General features: G+C 41.8%; 1 protein-coding gene across 1 annotated transcript in view; it reads right to left on the reverse strand.

Moving 5' to 3' along the window:
• Positions 1–333: 333 nt before the first annotated feature.
• The window catches only part of MORN1 (MORN repeat containing 1), a 170,616-nt gene continuing 150,365 nt past the window's right edge, over positions 334–20,584 (reverse strand). Inside the window, exon 14 of the mRNA XM_014522951.2 lies at positions 334–805. Coding sequence (XP_014378437.2) covers positions 678–805 — 128 coding nt within the window. The 3' untranslated portion in view covers positions 334–677. The remainder of the gene's footprint in view (positions 806–20,584) is intronic.

Here is a 20,584-nt window from a genome sequence, read left to right on the forward strand (position 1 = left end):
CTTCTCTACCATTGTTTAGCTTCATTTATGGACTATTTGGCAATGGCCTTTCTGGAATAATTAATCTAACTTTGATCCTCCTTCACTGAAGACAGAAGCCAGTTTCAGGAGACAAGACAGCTGTCTGGTTGTCATCTTTTAGTCAATGGGTGTTTTTCATGTGAATTAGCTGAACAAGACTTTTTATCCACAAAACAATATATTCATAAATGTGTTATTAGAGAGGTGATCACCATGGTCATAAAAGTTAATTTGCTATATATGATTTTATCCATTAGCTGTTCAGATGGTTCACCAGTTGTTATGGAATCATTATCTGATCAAACTGTGGCCTGAATTTTCAGTTTATTTTAATAGAATTTTGTTAAAAATACATACAACTTATATAATGATGAAAAATAGGATTAATCAAAGACATTTCTCTCCATCTCATAAATACCATCTAAAATGTACGATTTAGTATCATCTAAAATGTGACTAGGTAGGACACTGTGTGAAATGGATCTCTGTTGGTCAATTGTTTCTTTGCTGTTAGTATACCCCTTTTTTCAAAACCTACATGCATCTGAGGCCCAAGGGATCAGTCCAACTCCTATTGTACTCAGTGGTAAAACCTTCACAAACTACAGTGTGCATTGGACAGAGCCTGTGAATTCCTGTATGTTTATGTTCCTTCTTTACTTGCTGGTCGCTTTCTTGTTTTTGGTTTTCTCTGGCAAAACCCTTAAGAGTTTGAAGGCTGGTGGGAGAGTCTTGCCCAAAAATGGGGGTATGGTCACTTCATGGACCATAAGCACATACTTGCCTGAAAGAGATAAGGGAAATGTGGGAATTAAACATTTTAAATAAATACATAAATAAATAAAACAGGGAATAATGGTAGAACTGTTACTGTATCTAAATTACTCTAACATCACATGTATTAATTTTTATATATGAAATATAATGTGCAATACACATGAAAGATCAGAAGCAAAAACAAATGTTTCTGCTTGTTTTCTATTCTTGTTAAAGCAAAAATATGAGATGATTTCATCATTTAATGGAGAGTATGACAATCTGTGCTGACATTTAACGGAACTGTCAATTAGCATGTATAGTAATCTCTCAAAAGAGTATGGAATAAAAATAGCAAACCCACCACTACCACCACAAAGGTAATTTAGTTGGTTAAAATAGCAAAACCACCACTACCACCACAAAGGTAATTTAGTTGATTATTTATGATAATATACATTCATAATATTTTACATTCCTATAGAATCACAGATTTCATAGATGTTAGGGCTGGAAGGGACCTTGAAGATCAACAAGTCCAGCCCCATGCCCCAGGGGCAGGAAGTCAGCTAGGGTCAAAGGATCCCAAGCAAGATAAGCATCCAAATGTTTCTTGAAAGAGTTCAGAGTAGGTGCCTGCACCATTTCTGGAGGGAATCTGTTCCAGGTTTTGGGTACTCAGACCGTAAAGTAATTGTTTCTTATGTCCAGCCTAAAACCGTCTTGGAGGAGTTTATGACCGTTGGTCCTTGTTTTATCTTGGGGCGCTCTGGTGAACAGATGTTCTCCCAGGTCATGATGTACATCCCTTATGTACTTATAGGCTGCCACCAGGTCACTCCTGAGCCTGCGCTTTTCCAGGCTGAAGAGTCCCAAGGATCTCAGCCTCTCATCATAAGGCCTTTTCTCTTACCCCCTGATCATGCATGTGGTTCTACTCTGGACTCTCTCAAGCTTCTTGACATCTTTCTTGAATTGAGGAGCCCAGAACTGGATGCAGTACTCCACCTGCAGCTGCACCAAGGCCGAGTACAGCAGGAGGATGACATCCTGAGATTTACTTGAGAAGCATCTATGGATGCAAGCCAGAGTTTGGTTAGCTTTACCAGCTGCGACATCGCATTGGTGGCTCATGTTCATCTTGGCCAATCATGACCCCCAAGTCTCTTTCAGCAGTGGTGTTAGCAAGTGTAGCACTGCCAAGCCTATAAGCATGCTGCAGGGTTTTTTCCCCCCCGAGGTGGAGTACCTTACATTTATCAGTATTGAATGTCATCAGGTTTGTATCCACCCACTTACTAAGTTTATCCAAGTTGGCCTGGATCACTAGCCTGTCCTCAGGTGAGGATGCTATGCCCCAAAGTTTAGTGTCATCGGTGAACTTAGTCAGTGCACTTCTGTCACCAATGTCCACATCGTTGATAAAGATGTTAAAGAGAACCAGTCCGAGGACAGAGCCTTGGGGGACGCCACTGGTCATGGAGTGCCATAATGATTCGCTACCATAGACCACTACTCTCTGGGTCCGACCTCAGAGCCAATTTCCCAGCCATTGGACTGTGGTGTAGCTGAGGCCACAGTTGGCCAATTTTTCCATGAGGAGGTCATGAGACACCAGATCAAAGGATTTTTTAAAATCCAGATATATGACATCAATCTCTTCTCCCTTGTCCAGGTGGTATGTTACCTGGTCATAGAAAGAGATGAGATTGGTCAGCCAAAACCTACCCGTGAAAACCCCATGCTGGCTATCCCTCAGGATGTTGCCGTCAGCCAGCTTATCCAGTAGGGTCTCTTTGATAATTTTCTCCAGAATCTTACCAGGGATTGAAGTCAAGCTGATTGGCCTGTAATTCCCGGGATCTACTTTCCGCCCTTTCTTGAAAATGGGTACCACATTGGCCTTCTTCCAGTCTTCAGGTACTTCACCTGAGTGCCATGAGTTTTCAAATATTTTTGCCAATGGTTGGGCTGTGACACCCACCAGCTCCTTGAGTACTCCAGGGTGTAATCTGTCAGGACCAGCTGACTTGAAGGTGTCCAGCCTCTCAAGGTGATCCTTTACTAGATCAACACCGATGCTGGGTATAAATACACCCTTACCCTAGCCATCCTGCATCCTGCTAGGCAGGGCGGTCCCATTAGACTGATGAAAGACCAAAGTGAAGTACCCATTAAGTAGACTGGCCTTTTCCTGGATGTCGGGTATCAGCTGTCCCGTTTGGTTCAGTAGGGGTCCAATCTTACCTTTGCTTTCTTTTCTGACTCCCTACATATCTGAAAAAGGACATTTTGTTGTTCTTGATATGTGAAGCCAGGTGGAGCTCGGTTGCAGCCTTGGCTTTCCTGATCTGCTCCCTGCAGGTACGGACCAGTGCTGAGTACTCCTCCTTGATGGTAATTCCAGCCTTCCATCCTTTATAAGTCTTTCTTATGAAGTGTAGGAGGTCCTCTAGTTCCCTGCTGAGCCAAGGGGGTTGCTGAGCCCTTTTGCTACCCTTCCTCCGAGATGGGATGGCCCTTGAGCTGTCAGGATTGTTCCCTTGAGGAGCAAGCACTCCTCTTTTGACTCCTCTTCCTGTTGAGTCGTGGTCCCTTAGGGCCTTGACAATGAGCCTCCTGAGCTTGTCAAAGTCAGCTTTCCTGAAGTCAAGGACTTATGTATTGCTGAGCAACTTGCCAGCTTTGCGATGGATAGTAAAGGTGATCAGCTCGTGGTCCCTATCACCCAGCTTCCCATTGATTCTTAGGTCACTGACTAGGTAATCCCCTTTGGCCAGTACCAGGTCCAGCAATGCTTTATGTCTTGTGGGCCCACAGACTTCTTGAGTAAGGCAGAGCTCATTCATGCACGTGAGGAAGCTTTGTGACGCATCGGATTTGGCCGAATGCTCGCCCCATGAGATGTCCAGGTAGTTAAAGTCTCCCATGACAACCATGCATCAAGAGCATGCAGCCTCAGCCAGTTCCCTGGCGAATTCCTGGTCCAGCTCCTGTTTCTGGTTAGGAGGTCTGTAGTAGACTCCTACCATGATGTTCCCTGTGCCACATTCCCCACGTATTTTAAACCAGAGAGACTCCAGTCGTCCTTCCTGGGTGCCAATGTTAATTTGCAGGGGTGTGTAGCTGTCCTTGACATAGAGAGCTACACCCCCACCCCTTTTATCTGCACGATCTTGCCTGTACAGGGTATAGCCATCTATACCTGTGGCCCAGTCATAGGTGGAGTCTGACCAGGTCTCTGTTATCCCTATGATGTCGTAGTCATTCTTATTTAGCAGGAGGACCAGTTCCTCCTGTTTACTCCCCAAGCTCCTAGCATTGGTGTATAGGCAGGCAAGTGTCTCACTGGGGGCACCTGTTTTCCCCACGGATCGTTCTGGGGCTAGGGTAGGGGTGCCTTAGCTTGCTGAATTTACGAAGGTTGCCCAGTGGGCTTGCAGTGGCGTTAATCCCCACCAACCCCTTCAATCTTAATGTCAGAGACTGTAAAACACTATAGCCTCAGTTCTGTAAACACTTACAATATGCTTGTGTTTATGCACATGATTATCAACAATTTCAATGCAAATACTCATGTGTAAAGTTAGATCAGGACCTATGTATATACTGGGCCAATCAGATGTAGCCATCTCTGGGACAGATTGATGACATGGCTAGGCTAGTCTATAAAACATTGCATGTTCAAAGGAAGTGGGAGAAGAAGAGGGAAATTTTGACCAAAGACACAGGGTCAAGCTGTGTTTATTGTGAAAAGGACCTTTTTATCTTTGTCATCCATACAGAGCAAAGAAGACCTACACGGTGAAAATCTCCTTAATGTCATGACCCAAAAGGCATGATTGTGTGTGTGCTTTGGCACCAGAATTATCCCCGCCAAGTTGCAGAGCATTGCACGGGAGAGTTTCCTGTTGCAAAGGAAAACCCCGGTGCAGGGACGAGTTTCCCGCCTTTTCTGCAGCTTCTTTTGCAGAGTGCATTGCTCGAGTTGCAAGAGGAATGCACGGTGCAAAAGAGTTCCCGCCACCGGTATGCAAATTCGTTCCCCGTGATTGGCTAGTGCTAAATTATTCACACATGGCGGCTAACAATTGGCCTGTTAGCCGTATAAGAGGCTTGAGCGGTTTCCGTCCAAGCCGAAGAGCACTCTACATCCATCTCGTGGGGACTCTGGGTACACGGCAGGGTAATAGAAACCCTGTGTAAGATCCAGAGGAGCTTGGAGGCCTGATCCATCGCCCACCTCTTCCCGTCTTCGAGCGCGACTTTTATAAGACGTATCTACGATTTCTATTTTGGTGGCTCGTTCACCCAGAGCATCCGGAGCTCTGCACCGTGGAGCCTAGCAACCTCCACAAGACCGTCTGTGTTGTCTGTCTGTAACTGCAACTGCAACTCAATCAAGTTTTCCAGCCTACACCACTGCCATCTCGGTGTAAGTAAACAATCTTTAAAACTACCGATACGCGTCTGTGCCTAATTCCAGCTCGACGGCCTTCCCTCTCTGACCCGGCGTGCCCGGGCTGCTGGCTACAGCCCGCGTGCAGCGCGGAAAAGGGCTCGGGTTGCTCCCGGCCCGCACACTTAACAACTGTGATACAAAGTAACCTCATGAAAGTTCAATTTTTCCACCTCAAAAGAAAGGGAGGTTGAGTTGACCCTGTAAAAAACAAGTATGATGTCTTTTGTGTACCATGAAAAGCTTTGCTGGAAAATCTGTGGAAGTCAAAGCAGATGTTAAGTACCAAAAAAAATTTTCAGATTGTTTTCTCCTACAGACTGTGAGGCTGGATACATTTAGGAAATAAATGCTTGTTAGCTACTATATGTCTTGCATGGGCAGCTGGGAAAGAAAGGCGCTTTTTATTTACAGAATAATCAGGGTGTGAGACTGTGGTTCTTTTTCATGCAAATCTCCTACTCGCATCAGTGGAGATTCACACATGGAGCAAAACAAGATTTTTAGTGTCAGTTATAGAAGCACACCCCTGCAATATGGATGCATGACTTCAAGAATTGGATTAAAGCGTGATCCCAAGTAACAAGCTAGAGGGGATGGACCTCATAGCTTGTTACTAAATCTTTGGGCCTTGAAGTCATGGTAAGCAAAGGGTTTTTTTTAAAAGCATCCTATTTGTACAGCCAAACATGCCAAGGATATTGAAACAAAATCCTACAGAACTCTAAATTGTGACTTGGGTTAAGGGTCCCCTTTTCTTCTCCCATTCACTATACTTCACCTACCTCTACGTCTGTATGTGAAGGGAGCATTTGTTAGCAGGATCCAATTAAATGTCCAGGGAAATATCTAATACATATTCTGGTTCTGGTCTATTACCTTTCACTATAGTATTAGAGTCTTCTTTTTAAATTTTCTGTGCTACTCATAGTATGTGCCTTGAATGAGATTAATAAAGCCTGCAGTTCCTGCTACAGGGAGAAATATACTCCAGTGACAAAAATAACAATGCTGTCTGATTGTCTAACTTTTTAATTTTAAGGGAAGTATTTTTGGAATCTAAAAAGTAATTAAATCTTAGAATTAACCATTTCTGTAAAAGCATAAGGAGGCAAGGGAGCTGTGACTGCATGGGTCCTTAAGAATTCCAGTAAGTACTTTTGGATGTTGTAATCTTATACAGAATTACATTACTTATTTAGAAGTGAACTTCTTTCCCCAGTTACAAGGAGTTTTTCCTTTATCTAGAACACTTATTCTAGGCAGCTTAGGGTGCCTCTAGAATCTCTGAAGGGTGTCATACAAAGTTAGCACTGTTAAGTGTGCAAACATGATTCACAAGATAAAGTGAGAGATTTAAAAACAATTCATAGTGTTAAATATGTTCTGACCTGTTGTCGTCTTTCTGAGATCTTTGCAACAACAACAAAAAATGCTATACTATGTTTCAGCAGTCAACGAGTAAGTGAAAACTAAGGGCTAGCATTTTCTCAGGAGTGGCATATCTTGAGGGGCACGTCTACACATGGCGATTTAAGGCTAATTAGCCATTTTAAAGGCACATTAAAGACATGGATCTACACATGTGCGTCCTTAATGCATCTTAAAAATGGCAATCCTATGCTAATCATGCCTAACTTTGACACCTGCATAAAGCAAGTATCAATTTAGGCATAATTAGTTAAGGCACCTTAACCCATGTTAACCCTAACCTTAATGCTATGTCAACTGAGCGGGCCAGAGCCAAGCCCACAGGGCTCTGCACTGCCAACACGAAGAAGCAGTGGGTGTTGTTCTCCAAGACACAGATGCTGGAGCAGCTCCTAGCAGCAGAGGTCCCTGTCAGTGTCAAGTCAGCAGAGGGGGCAGCAGGCATGAGGGCTCCTGTCAAAGCACAAGGGACAGGCCCCCCCACAACTCCCTGTAGGGGAAGGGGGCAGTGCAGTGCGGACAGAGCTTTAGCAGCTCCCCTATGCCTCTGCCTCGGGGTAGGTTTTACTGGCTGGGCAATGCAGCCCTGAAAGGGCAAGACGTCTCACTGCCTGCCCAGGATTCAGGCGCCCTTAGAAGCCTGCACTGGGGCTTCCTCCCAGGACAACAGGCGAGCTGGGACTACATCCGCCCCCAGTGCCTGGCACAGCTTTCCCTGCTCCACCCACGTCTGCCCCGGGCAAGCACTTGGCCTCCATGTTGGACACTGGAGGCGGGAGAGGCAGTGTCAGCTCCTGAGGGCTGTGCGCAAGGCAGCTGGGGGCTCAGCTCTCTCCTTGGCCCGCCTGATCCAAGGTCAAGCTCCCAGCCGCATTGTGCCTAGCCTGTGGGCTGAACTGCGCAGAGCCCCCAGGAGCTGATACCACCACTCCCACCTGTAGTGTCTGGCATGGAGGCCAGGTGCTTGCGCAGGACAGAGCTGGGTGGAGCAGGGAAAGCTGTGCTGGGCACTGAGGGCAGATGCAGTCCCAGCCTGTCTGCTGTCCCAGGTGGGAGCCCCAGCGCAGGCTTCTAACGGCATCTTTATCCCTTAGAAAGTGGGCAGTGAAGCAACCAGCCCCTGCAGAACCACTGATCCAGAAGTATATGTGGTCATACATAGATACCCCTACCATTTTCTGTACTCAAAGGCCAGAACAGCTACCTACAACTAACAAATTCTCCTGTTACTAAGACTAAATCCCCAGACAAGAGATTCTGTAGGAGTCAATGAGTATGTTGGTATTTGTATGTTACAATAACAATTGCACAGGCCCTGTCAGTCTAAGTTTAAATGCATTAAAGGAACTATGCTTTTGATTCTGCTTTATTGTAAGAAAAGTACACTTCAGAATGAAACTTTGGAAGTGCGCAAGAACCATGACTGGTGATAGGAGAAAGGAAGAAGAAATATAGATAGTCGAGTTTGGGACAATATTTTTTCTAATTAATAATAGAAAAGACCTATAGTTTTAACTGTGTAATGCAGTGGTGCTCGGTGTTGGCCCTGTGGGCTGAATGAACATACACAGGGCCAGTCTGAGGGTAGGAGCCCCTCAGGCCAGATGACAAAGTGCCAGGGGCTGAATCTAGCCAGCAGCTGAGGTTTGAGCACCCCAATGCAATGTATTCATGTTTGAAAATGTATACAAATTTGGGGTAAGTTTGACAAGCTGTAAAGATCATACAAGTGAAGGCTTAGTAAGCACTTTGCATAAATCTTGACTTATGCCTTCATTCCCTTCATCGTACCTATGGCAGCACATTTCTCAGTGGCCTTACCTAACCTCAGTTTTTCAGAATCAGGCACCTGCAAAACATTGCTGCCACTTCTGCAACTATACAAAAAAGCATGATCCGGATTACCCATACACTTAGCCAACTCCTCTGGCTCCTAGTTTAGTTCAGGATCCAGTTCAATCCAGTTCCTTTCATTTTAAAATTCTTCATGGATTCTACAAAACAGTCCTCTTTAAGCCTAAAGAAAATCACCCTTTCTGGTGGGGGGGGAAGGAGGGGGACCTTCTCTGGAGCTCCTGCCTTCACATATACCTCTGTCATATCGGTATAACAGGCCTGGTTCTCAGTTATACTCTAACAGGGAGCTTAAAGTGGATTGAAATGTAATGCAGTGAAAGTATTAAGGGGCCTTCACATAGATGAAAATGAGTCCAATCTGTTTTCAAAATTTAACTGAAAACTTCTCTCAGCTCTTGCCCACCTCAATTTCTCCCTCCTTGTGCTAGTATTTAACATTGTATTATTAACTTTCTTAAGCATTTGGGAGACGTTTTGCATGAAAAATGCCATACAAAATGAAATGCCATGCCATATAATTGGGATTAATAATAGTAATAAAATTGGTACATGCTTTTAAAGCAGTCACCAAGGTGCTGTGTAAACAGAGGGTGACTGCATCAGCCATCTAAGCAGTTACGTTTTTGGTTTAGATATGGAGAACCACAAATAAAAGACTTTGAGGAAAGAAAGTTATTTGCTCCTTTTATTGCCTAAATATGCCTGGAGAGTTTCAAAGCAACAGGAACCATTATAAAAGTGAATGGGAAATAAAATAAAAATGTTTTGTTGCCTTAGAAACACTCCTATTCTCTGTACCTTTCCTTTGTGACACATTAGCATTCTGTGTATTTTGGCACCAGAAAATATATTAAAACAAGTTTTTTCCTTCTTTTTTGCACAGACTGGGAATTTCTCTACATAGTGAAAAATATCTGCAGGAATGAGTTACACTGTAAAAAAGCAGCAAGAAAACAGAACCAAGTTTCTTAAATATTTGATTTTATTCTGTCTACAGCAATTAATCCTAAAAGTCTCTTATCAGGGGAGTGTGTTTTCTGGCTGCAGATGCAAGGGACTCCCATTGATAACAACAGAAGTCATGCACTTGGTGCATATCAAAAGTCAGAATCTGACTCCAGTGTATTCTTGTGAAATAGAACAAAGCCTTTGGGATTGTGGACAGGGAATTTTATTCTGCCTAGCTGAATCTCTTTCTTAAGAATATGAGAATTATAAAATCAGTTTAAGTTGGCTTTTGGACTAGTAACTAGACAAATCTTTCTAACAGATCCCTGTGAAGTCTCTGTATAAAAGGCAAAGCATAAAGCAAGTTGTTTAAACTGTTGAGAAAATGGTAAGATACTTGAAAGAAATGGAGTTTTAACTGAGACTCAATAGTAATGGATTTTCAACTAAATAAGTGCTTATTTATGACACCCTGGCTGACAAAGCATTTTGTCTAGTGCTCTGCAAAAGCACACTAAAACTGCCTCCTTGTGTTGTATTAAATTTAATGTATTAACAGGAAAAAGATGTAAAAGTATAGCCAATAGACCTGATGTGGAAATAAAAGTGCAATGGTAAGGATTTTACATATAGTGACTTTTATACTGATGAATCTCAAAACATGTTACAAATGATATAGGATAACATCTGACATGAAGCTTCTTCTGGTGCAAAATGTAGCATCATATGATAATTTAGGAGTGGAAGTGAAGAATACTACATGCAATAAAAATTACAAGGGTTATATGGCTGGGCAGGATGTTATTATCGAACCTGGAATATAGCCAGGGCACCTGGGTTAACACTATACTCTTGGAAGAAGCACTTTGAAACTTCTGCTAATTTGTATTAAAGATGAGTAAGAGTTAAAAACAAAAATGGGGTAGTTCAGCTTCTTATTTATAGTTTTAATTTTCCTTTCAGTTCTTGCATCTCAGGATACAATGAAGTATATTGTCACACCACAGAAAGCCAGGGGAGATACCTTTCAATCCAATCACTAAAAGGATCCTGCTATACAAGATAGTATCGTGTAGCAATGAAATAGAGCACTTAAATATTCTAACATGCAGAGCTGCTGTGTGATCCAGCACCAAGTGCACACAGATTTCACATTGCCATGGAATGAAATGTCTTTTCACACAAAATGTCAGGATGACTGTAGAACTTAGCAGCACAAGTCTGTCCTGCAGATTCTACCCTTCTGCTGCTTATTATAATTGCTTGATATTTAAAACAAGTTCAAGAATCCTGCTCCATTATCACTAGATCATGAAACTCAACAGAATCAGAGCCCAATATGCAGACATGTCTGAAGGCAAAATACAAGGAAGCAGAAAACACAACATAACCTATCCCTTATCTATTAAGTCAGTGCATGTTACAACTGAAAGGACCAAAACCCACTAGTCAGGGTGGACCCAGCACACATTCAATAGCAGATGCATCATGCCCTGAAAACCTAGATATTTACACTTAGCTGCAGATTCCTTTATAATACATATTTCTTACTTTCCTTACCAAAAGTCACATTTAATACCACATTGAGAAGCATTTGGGCATTAACATTAATAAATACGAATAAGTGGTACTGTGCTCTGAGCCAGCAGGAAAACTCTTCTCTATAACTCAGTACAAGTGCTTAAGTTCCACACAGAATACTGTCACAAGCCTGTCCTGAAAAAAGGGCTGGCTGGCTAATGACCAACCTTTGCCCAAGGACCTGCTACCTGATGAGAAGAAAACATACACTTTGCTGATTTGTGGAGCAACTACAAAACCTGTTGCTAAATAAAGTCAGTGGTTTGCAACCTTTTTTAAACTTAAGGCACCCCTTGGTAGATGCAAGACACACCTTGGAAAATGCCAGCTCTTACTTTTCACTCGTTTTTTGATTACAGGAACATAGTACAACAATTCTTATGTTGCAAAGAACTCAGAAAGAATATAAGTCATAATGTTTTTAACACTGTGGATTCCTATTTGAAATCTCTGGGTTTACCTTGTCAATCATGTTTGTATACCACACAGTGCTAACATTGTCTTATACCCCACAGCACCCCTTGAAGAATTTCAGGGCACCTTAAGGTGCTGCAACACCCTGGTTGAGAATCACTGCTTTAGATTAATCTCTTAATCCAGTCTTTCTGTTGGAGCAGGAAGAATAACTTGAAGAACCTGTTTTTGATTGCTACAACTCCAGCCTCCTCTTCTGCAGTAGATCTGGGTGGGGTGGTGGTGGGAAGAAGAATATGGCTGTAAAGGGCTCCCTTCCCCATTTCTTGGGTGCTGAGGGAGCAGATTGCCCTGAAGGTTAAGGGTACACCCGCTCTGGCTCTGCCCTGCCAGTCACTACAAGAGCTGAAGAATCCAAGGCAAGAGGCAGTTGTAGTCTGGTCTGTGAAGAGGTCAGAGTTCCTAGCTCAGGAATACTTCGGACAGCTCCCAAGGGAAGGCTAGGGCAAAGGATAAAAGATGTTGAAGAGCACAGCAGAGAGCAAGAGGTATTTGAAATAAGGTATTTTATCTGCAATGAATGGTGTTTGAGACTGTTATGAAACTGCACAACATGCATGTGGGTGTGAAAAGGTATTTGTGCACTCTTCTACTTCTAAAACAGGTGTAAGATGTTAAGGACCAAATTTCCAGCCAGCCTGAAACCAGGCACTGTTGGACCCCTATAAATAGGGAGGGAATGTTGTTGTGGCAATGATGGTCCAAGAGATATGTGAAAAGCACGGATTTTTTTTCAAGGGTTTCCTCAGAACCTGGAGAAGGGCATTTTGTGCCCAAAAGCTCATCTAACATCTCTCCCAGCTCTGCAGTGGGGCTAATAAAAGATATCATGAAAAAACCTTTGCTCCTTGCAAGCCCCTATCTTGATTTTTTTTTTTTTACAATATTCAGCCATTAGAGTTCTTTTTGTGCTATATAAAATCCAGACAAGGTACGATCCCTGATTTAAATACAAGGGAAGGGAGACAAAGCTAGGACTCAATCTGAGTAGAAGCTCATTTGTCCTAGTGGTTATAGGGCTTTCCTTGAAAAAGCTACTCTTGGTTAAGATGACTGAGTATAGCCCCCATGCTGGGATTCCTAGTTAAAGTCAAATCTAAAACTCACATCAGAAAATATCTCAATGTTATAAATACTTAAAGCTGGTTCCTACATGGTTTCCCATGCCATGTTTCTGGAGTAACCTCCAAATATTTAAAATTATTGATTCTATTTACCACCTATTCCCAAGAATAAATATTTCAAAGGTGTTTTTCCATTTTCCAGTCTCCGATATCAAACTTTAATAAAAACCTTTTTACTCCAGCTTTGGAGAGGTGGTAAGACTCCAGTTTTGACAAAACACTTTACATAGTACATGAATATAAAATATTCTCCCCAAAATGCAACAGCTTTGCACTAATCTGTAATCACCACCACAGCTTGTCCCTAAACTATTTTTTTAAAATCATGTTTACCCTGATCCAATAATTCTGTGTATGCCAAATGCCCAATTTTACATGGTGATGGACTGTCCCAGTATACTAGAATGTCCTTTTCTTGGAAAAGCTAATCTATAATTTAACAGCAAAGCATATTTTGTTGTGATGCTGCAAAGACTTATGTGCATTCTTAAATTCATATTCTCATTCATTTCAATATGGCTATTCTCAATTTATAAAATTAGCCATATCCAGTAATCTTTTTGAGATCATAGTTTAACACTACAACAGCACAGCCAATTTTTTTTCCTCCTTCGGCTTTAGAAAACGTTCCAGCTATGATTACCTTATTTCAAATGTTCAGCTCCTATTAACTGAAACTAACAAACATTAAAACTAAAACAGCAACAAAACAGCAGCAACCATCACTTTTCTGGGGACAGGCTAGTGTGGGTTAGGGCCTCAGCCCTCTCTTTCTCTTATGCTGGTATTGGAATTGCATGCTGTTTTCATATGCATAATTATGAGGACAATGCTATTTTCAAACTTGGGAAACTATCCTTCTTTTTCTCTGGTATGGTATTAATTGTAAATGAATAACATTTAGACTGCTAGAATGCATTCTTCCATGGTTAAGGAAGCCCTTCAATCACTTCTGATTTCATCAAGATACTGTTTCCATGCTTCTCTTTGCAAACTTCATTATTTCTCCTTTATTGCTTACATACCGCCATGTATTATGTTACTTTTGCTCTTTCTCCCTCTTAACATTCCTTTTCTCCAAAATACAAACCTCATAAAGGACTTCAGAACTGTTATCCCGGTGAAGATTTGGAATAACCAGACGTGTTTAGGAGATTTTTAGGCACCAAGATTGAGGGCAAAAGAAATGCTCCCCTCCACACCACTGGAGTACTGGATCCAACATCCAGAAATGATGTTCTGGACCGCAGTCTGAGAAGACACACATTTTAACAGTTAGGGTCACTAATCACTAGAAAACTTATTAAAGGATGTGGTAGTCTCCCACACTCAAAGACTCTAAAGTATCTTTGTAAAAGACCTTAATGCAGGAATCACTTGGGAAAATTCTCTGGTCTGTGTTATCGAGAAGGGCAGACCAGATGAGCATAATACTCTCATTTTGCCTTAAAATCTATGACATATGAACGTACAAGATGCTGTTCAGTTATCTGTAAATAAAAATCTTCAACTTCTTTATTTCCCTCCCCATATGTTCTAAATAATACAATGACATTTAAAACAGAGAAAAAGAAATATCACACACTCTCTCTCTCTTCCCTAAATAAAATGCTTTTTGCACCAATGCTACTTAATAATGCTGTAGCACAGAAAGAGAAAATATAGCTAGCAATGCATGCTGTAATGCCATGCAAAAATCAGTCACGTGCATTTTAATTGAATTCTATACATGATTTATACATGCTGCAGAGTGATTTCTTGACAACAAATGTCACGAAGGGTCAGTTCTGTGTTGTGGAGTGTTTTCTTGACAACAGTGTTGCAGAGAGCCCAAAATAAATATATACATATGTATAGGATGCATAAAGTGTGTGTTTGCTATTTTAGTAATTTGTGTCCTTGAGATCTCTTTACATTTTTCTGCTTATTCTCTACAGCCATTGGAATGAGATGATTATTTTTACAAGGTATCAGTTAGGCACATTCCAACAAGTACTGAACTGTCTGTAAGAATTAGCTCAGCACACCTTGCCTTAATTAAGGAAGATTTTGTGGTGGAGCAAACAAGTAGAATTTTTTCTTTATGGCATGTGATGTGATTAGTTCTGATACTCAGAGCTATGGGTTGTCATGCTAAAGGTTTTAACAGAACCAGGAGACTATTCTTGAACTAATGTCAAATGATCCCTGAATAGACTGCACTAAGAGTATTCTGAGAGGGAGAAGGGAGAGGCCATAGTTTCTTTCAGCTGAAGCTTTCTGAAGAATAATTAAAATCAGCTCTGGAAAAGTGCTCAGCACAAGTCTTAGAAAACAGACAGTATTTTTGCAATAATACAAAAGATCGCTAATTGGCAATGAAGAGTTGGTCAAAGCTTTTTTTTCAGTCCAGACACTAGGACACTTGGGTTGATCTTTACATTAAAACATTATGTTGTTTTAAGATGCCTAATCAAAACTGTCTTTTACAAATGTTAATCTGAAACAATATTTTTTATTTACATCATTTTTCCTGAATATCTTACCTAGAGATTCTCCTTATTTGAAACACTGGATTAAACTCCTCTCTTTACTCTCCGAGTACATGCAGAATAGCAAAAGAGAGGATTTGGCCCACTGTGGCACTCAGGTAAGAAAAATAGGCCAGATCATAATGTTCACTTTTCAACAGAACTCTCCAGTGAGTATCAGAATATGAGCTATGCTCATTCAATCTTTGGGGTAGTCTTAGTCTTCTGTGCCTTTACTGCAGTGTTGATACCTCTTTTTGGGCTCAACTGAGGACAGCCAAACTGTGTAATAACAGTGAAGCTGTAGAGTGAATAGATTACTGAACACTGCGGGTGAGATTCTACATTACAATTAGCTCTTGTTAAAGGCTCATTAACTAGTGCTAAGTGCTCTTTAGGCATCTTGAAGTTAGGCCACTTGAGGCGAGGGTTATCTTTGAGCTGTGCCAGGCAGATTGACTTAGCATAACTTCTAAATGTTCCATGGAGATAAAAAAAAAACAATCTGCAGTCCTCCAGTAACCCAGGAGGCACCACTCCAAGGCAGATTATCTGTCCTCCTGGACTCTGATGCCCCCCCAGACAGGCTGGATAGCACTGGTTGATGAATGAGGAAAGAGGTGAAGTGAGGGAGGGGAGAGGGGAGCTGCTGGGCTGTGGAGGCCCCAGCAGGTGAAGTGGGGCAGGTAGCTGCCAGGCTGCAGTGGCCCAGCAGGATGCATACACACACATACAACCTCAGCACACACACTCACACAGTTACACACACAGCCCCAGCACAGATGCATATATACATGTACACACACACTATCTCCAGACCTTGCCATTGGCTGCCATAACCACTGAGCAGCACAACCGGACCATGAGGGAAGCACTGGCAGTGGCAATGGGGGGTCATTCCCGACTGCAAAGAGCCTTGCAGAGCCCAGGTGCATGCAAGAAGCACCGTTATTGCTGCTGACAGAAGCAGCAGCAGCCAGAAACGCATGTGCATGTGTGTGTACATGTGCTGGGGCTGGCTGGGTGCATGTGTGTGTGCTGGGCTGGGAGGGGGTGTGGGTATAGGTGGGTGTGTGTGCTGGGGCTGGTGTGGGGTGCTGGGGTATGTGCGTGTGTATCTGTGTGCTGGGCTGGAGGCTGGGGAGGGGCTTGTTGCTGCTAGAGAGCCAGTTGAGCAGCGCAGTAATAGAGCAAACTTGCCAGCTATTAGCCATGCCCCTGCTCATCAGCTCCCTTGCAACAGGTCAGAGCTGTGTACATTACAGAAGGTTTTAACCCTAAACATTCAAGTGCTTGCAGCACATGTTAACTTTAACAACAACCTAATGACCTAAAGGTTTGCATGTGCTGCTTGTAACATGTTAGCAGCTGATGAGTGGTAATAGCTCATGGCGCCACTTGAAAGGCTAGCCAACTTGAGTTAAAAGCACCAGCATATTCAAGTTAAGGGTTTTTGTTTGTGGACAGGATATGTTGGGGAAACACATGAATTATAAGTTAACTTTGCAGTGAAGACAAGCCCTTTTCCTTTGAAGGAGAACTTTCTCACATAAAAGGAGTGCCAGTAATGCAATACTTTTTAAATGGAGTGCTGTATTTCCAGGTTAGATTACTGAAGTGTGGGTGTCCCCTGAAGACCATTCAATAGCTATAACTTGTGCAGAAGGCATTGGCTTGCCTGCTTCATGTAGTAATCTAGTACAAAATTGCCACACATGGGCACTGCCTCACCTCCCCACAGTGTTCAATGCCAAGAATTAATTTGAACACATAAAGCCATATTTGATAGTGAACTTGGCTATAACAGGAACTGAAGATTAAATCCCAGTTCAGTCCAAGCGAATGGCAAAACTTCCATTCTTTTCAAAGCAGCCAGGATCCTTCCTTGTATTTATCTTTGTGTCCACTGTTGTGGCAACAGAACCAGATGACCTACTTTTGTTGATGGCCCTTGAGTTTGAAAAGCATGGTTAAATTCAGCGGAAAGTCATTGGCTGTGAAACTCACTCCCCCTGCTGGTGCATCAAAGAACCCAGTTACTTAGTTTGGTACATGGTGCTTGACTCAAAAAATTTGGATAAACCTTTGAACAGCTAGATCAAAAACTATAAAGATATTTTCTCTTCGTACGTCGGTTTGTTTTATGTTTCCCCCTCTTTTTCTGGTTGGGCAGGTGGCTCAAAGGAAGGTCAGAAGAGGGTTAATTGTGTTGCAAACTGTGGGCATTTAAACACTGACATTTTCCTTCCATACATGGTGGGCGCATCTACACATTCATTAATGTGCAGTGGCTATTGCACATTTAATTTAGTACTTGTATAATCAAGTACTAATAAAATGTGCAGTAACCAGAGTTACAGCGCAGTAGCGCCAGCAAATGCCTTTTTAGTGAGACTTACTGAGCAATAGCCTAATAATACTGCACAGTAGCATATCAGCATCGTCCATGCTGTGACGTGCTACTGCAGTTATTAGGCTATTGCTCAGTTAGCATCTTGTGTAGACATGTGCAGTGTCTCTAGATGCCATACAGATGGACATGTTATTTCTAAACTTAAAAGAATCTTAAGACAGTCTCAAAAGTTGACAGTAGATATTAGTAATATTCAGAAGCACCTAAGCCTTTAGGGTGACAAGTTCCTTAAAGACTATTTTAAATATTTCTCTCAAAATTTCTTTGGCACAAGTGTGCTCCCCTCCACCCTTGGTCCTTAGTTTTTCACTGCTTATATATAAATTAGAGATCTAAAACTATAGTATTATTTGGCAACCTAGTCATTCTGCCTATTATAGTAAGAACAGAGTTGTTCTTTGCATCATATTTTTATAATACTTTACCTGATTCTGAAAAGACTTAACCATGTGCAAGGGTTCATTTGCAAGAACAGTCCCTTAAATCTGTGTGAGACTACTAAAAAAAGATAAATTAGCACATGCAGGATTAGCCGCAAAGAATCCAATTCTGCTAACAGTCAAGTGCTATTAACTTCCATATATATCAGATCAGATCAACTCAAGCTGAGGAGTTCTCCATGTTGATTTCCTACACTGCATTTTCTGTTAACTTGAAAAGAATAAGTGTGAAGAACAGTATAACCAAAATGTAAACAGATGCAAAGGGAATAAGGATCTCTTAGCTAGATATTGGGACACACGTTTTCAAATCAGGAAGAAATAAAGCTCAATGAAATTCATGAATGATTTATTGCAGCTCCCCAAGTAATCACTCCCAACCACCATTAAGAATATAACTTTCCTTACAAAGAATTACACTTGGCTTCAAAGAGAGGCCTTGTAACCTCCTTAATCTTTAATAGAGCCTGCAACAATTACTATAAGGTATTAAACTATCTACAAATTACATTCCCTATGTGATTATCTCACTTTTCAATAGACATTTTTTGGGGATCATAAATAACAGTAAAATTACCATAAAAGCTAATACTACTGTACTTAAAGAAAATCATTATGTAAAGGTTTATGAATTTTGCAGTCATTAATGGACGTAAGTTAATGGGCCATAGGCTTTCCAGAATATGATACCAGATATTTTTCAACCAATGAAACTTCCAGAGATACAAAAACCTTCAGAGGTCACCAACTTCAAAAATGAAAAAGGAAGTTATAGCTTTATACTAATGAGAATAAAAAAGAAGCACAAGCATGAAAGCAAATATCGCATATGACAATGATTCTTTAAGTAGACCAGTAAAATAAGAAACTGACCTCTGACTCTTCAGCCCCATAGTATCAAGAGTCAGAATCAAAATGTTCAAGATAAATAAGACAAGTTTTGAAAGAGCTTTTTCTCTTAACTGATGGGAGAGTGTCATGAACCCGACCCTAGACTAGAAGGTTTGTGGGGTGTCATGAAGATTTTTTGGTGTTGATTTCACTGGCATGTGTGGTCTCATTGGAGAGCCAATGTTATGCTTTATCCAGTTATGTCACTTTTATCACTGTATTGGTTATGTTACGCCATCTGCATATATCTTTATTATTCTGGATATGGTTTAATCAAGGAAGGGGAGTGGGTACAACTGCTAAATCTCTCTTACTATTGTGATACTAGGGCAAGTACATTTGCCACTCCCAAGCATAGACAGAAGAGGCAGGTAGAATGGGCACCCAAGTTATTGTCTGTCTGTAATGGGCAAATCAACTTCTCTATGACCCAAACCACACCAAATGGATCCAAACAACAACTGTGCTCCAGAATGAACGCACACTGAAAATCTATCAAAGACAAGAATACCCAAGTACCTGTGGGGGCACACTTCTCACACGACAACCACTCCCTCTCTGGTCTCTCAGTTCTAATCCTCAAAGGGAATTTACAAAACACCTTTTGTAGATGAGCCTACAAACTTCACTTCGTAAATCTACTGGATACAAAAATTCATGGACTCAATGTAGACATTGGATTTATAACACATTACGGCCTGCCTGACATCTGAATCACTAGGTACCTGCCAGACCTTACCTCTTACATTTTTTCCTCCCCTCCCCTCCTTTTCTGCCCTTTATCTTCTTAATTTCCAGCTATTTCCCTTTTCACAGACAGCCTCTTTTCTACTATTGTAGAGTCCCCCTTACTCACCTTTGGTTTTTTTCCCATCAGTCAGAAAATGTCAGGTGTCCTAGGGAGAGACTTTCTGGAGGATTATGGAGATGCACAAGGAATTGGGGCAATGCTGAGGGAGGTGTGGCTTGGAGATACTATAAGGGCTGTTTGTAAGGCAGCCAGGGGCTTTGGATTTTTTCCTGGTTGAAGAAAGGTTCAAGGCCCCAGGACTCACAGCCAGGACTGGCAAAACTATCAGGAAGGCTGAGTTCTGGAGATACTGGTAGCACTCTCAGGAGGGCCAGGTATGAGGGTAAGCAACTTTATTTGTCTTTTTGTTCTGTCTCCACAACCCAAAAGGGAGACCACTTGGGAAAGGCAGATTCTCCTGCTGCATCTGTGAGCTCTGGTATAAGGACAGTGGAGCTGAGATCTGCAGGGGAAAGCAGTTATCTCAGGGCAAACCTTGTTCTGTTTCTTGGTACAAGTGGCAGGACACTAGGAAGAAATGTGTGGCTCTGGGGGCACCTGTAGATGGGGTTGTGACAGAAAATTGTTCACATTCCTTGGTCATCTGTTTCAGTGGCACAGATGTGTTCAACATGCACATCTTTTCCTTCACTCTTGAGCCTCTATGTCTGGGAAGCTTCTGGCATAGAACAGCAGAAACATCTTCCACTTTATGCAGGGAAATGAGAGTACCATGATACCATACGACGATCTTTTCTGCAACCACTTACAAGAATTTTTAAAAATGGACATGAAAGTAAATAATTGTGTTTTTTTAAATGATATAATAATAATATAACAAACTACAGCACATGAAATAAGTTTCTGGCATCCCTTTTATTTTCAGCAG

The sequence above is a fragment of the Alligator sinensis genome, unplaced genomic scaffold (assembly GCF_000455745.1).
Source record: "Alligator sinensis unplaced genomic scaffold, ASM45574v1 scaffold366_1, whole genome shotgun sequence".
Lineage (NCBI taxonomy): Eukaryota > Metazoa > Chordata > Crocodylia > Alligatoridae > Alligator > Alligator sinensis.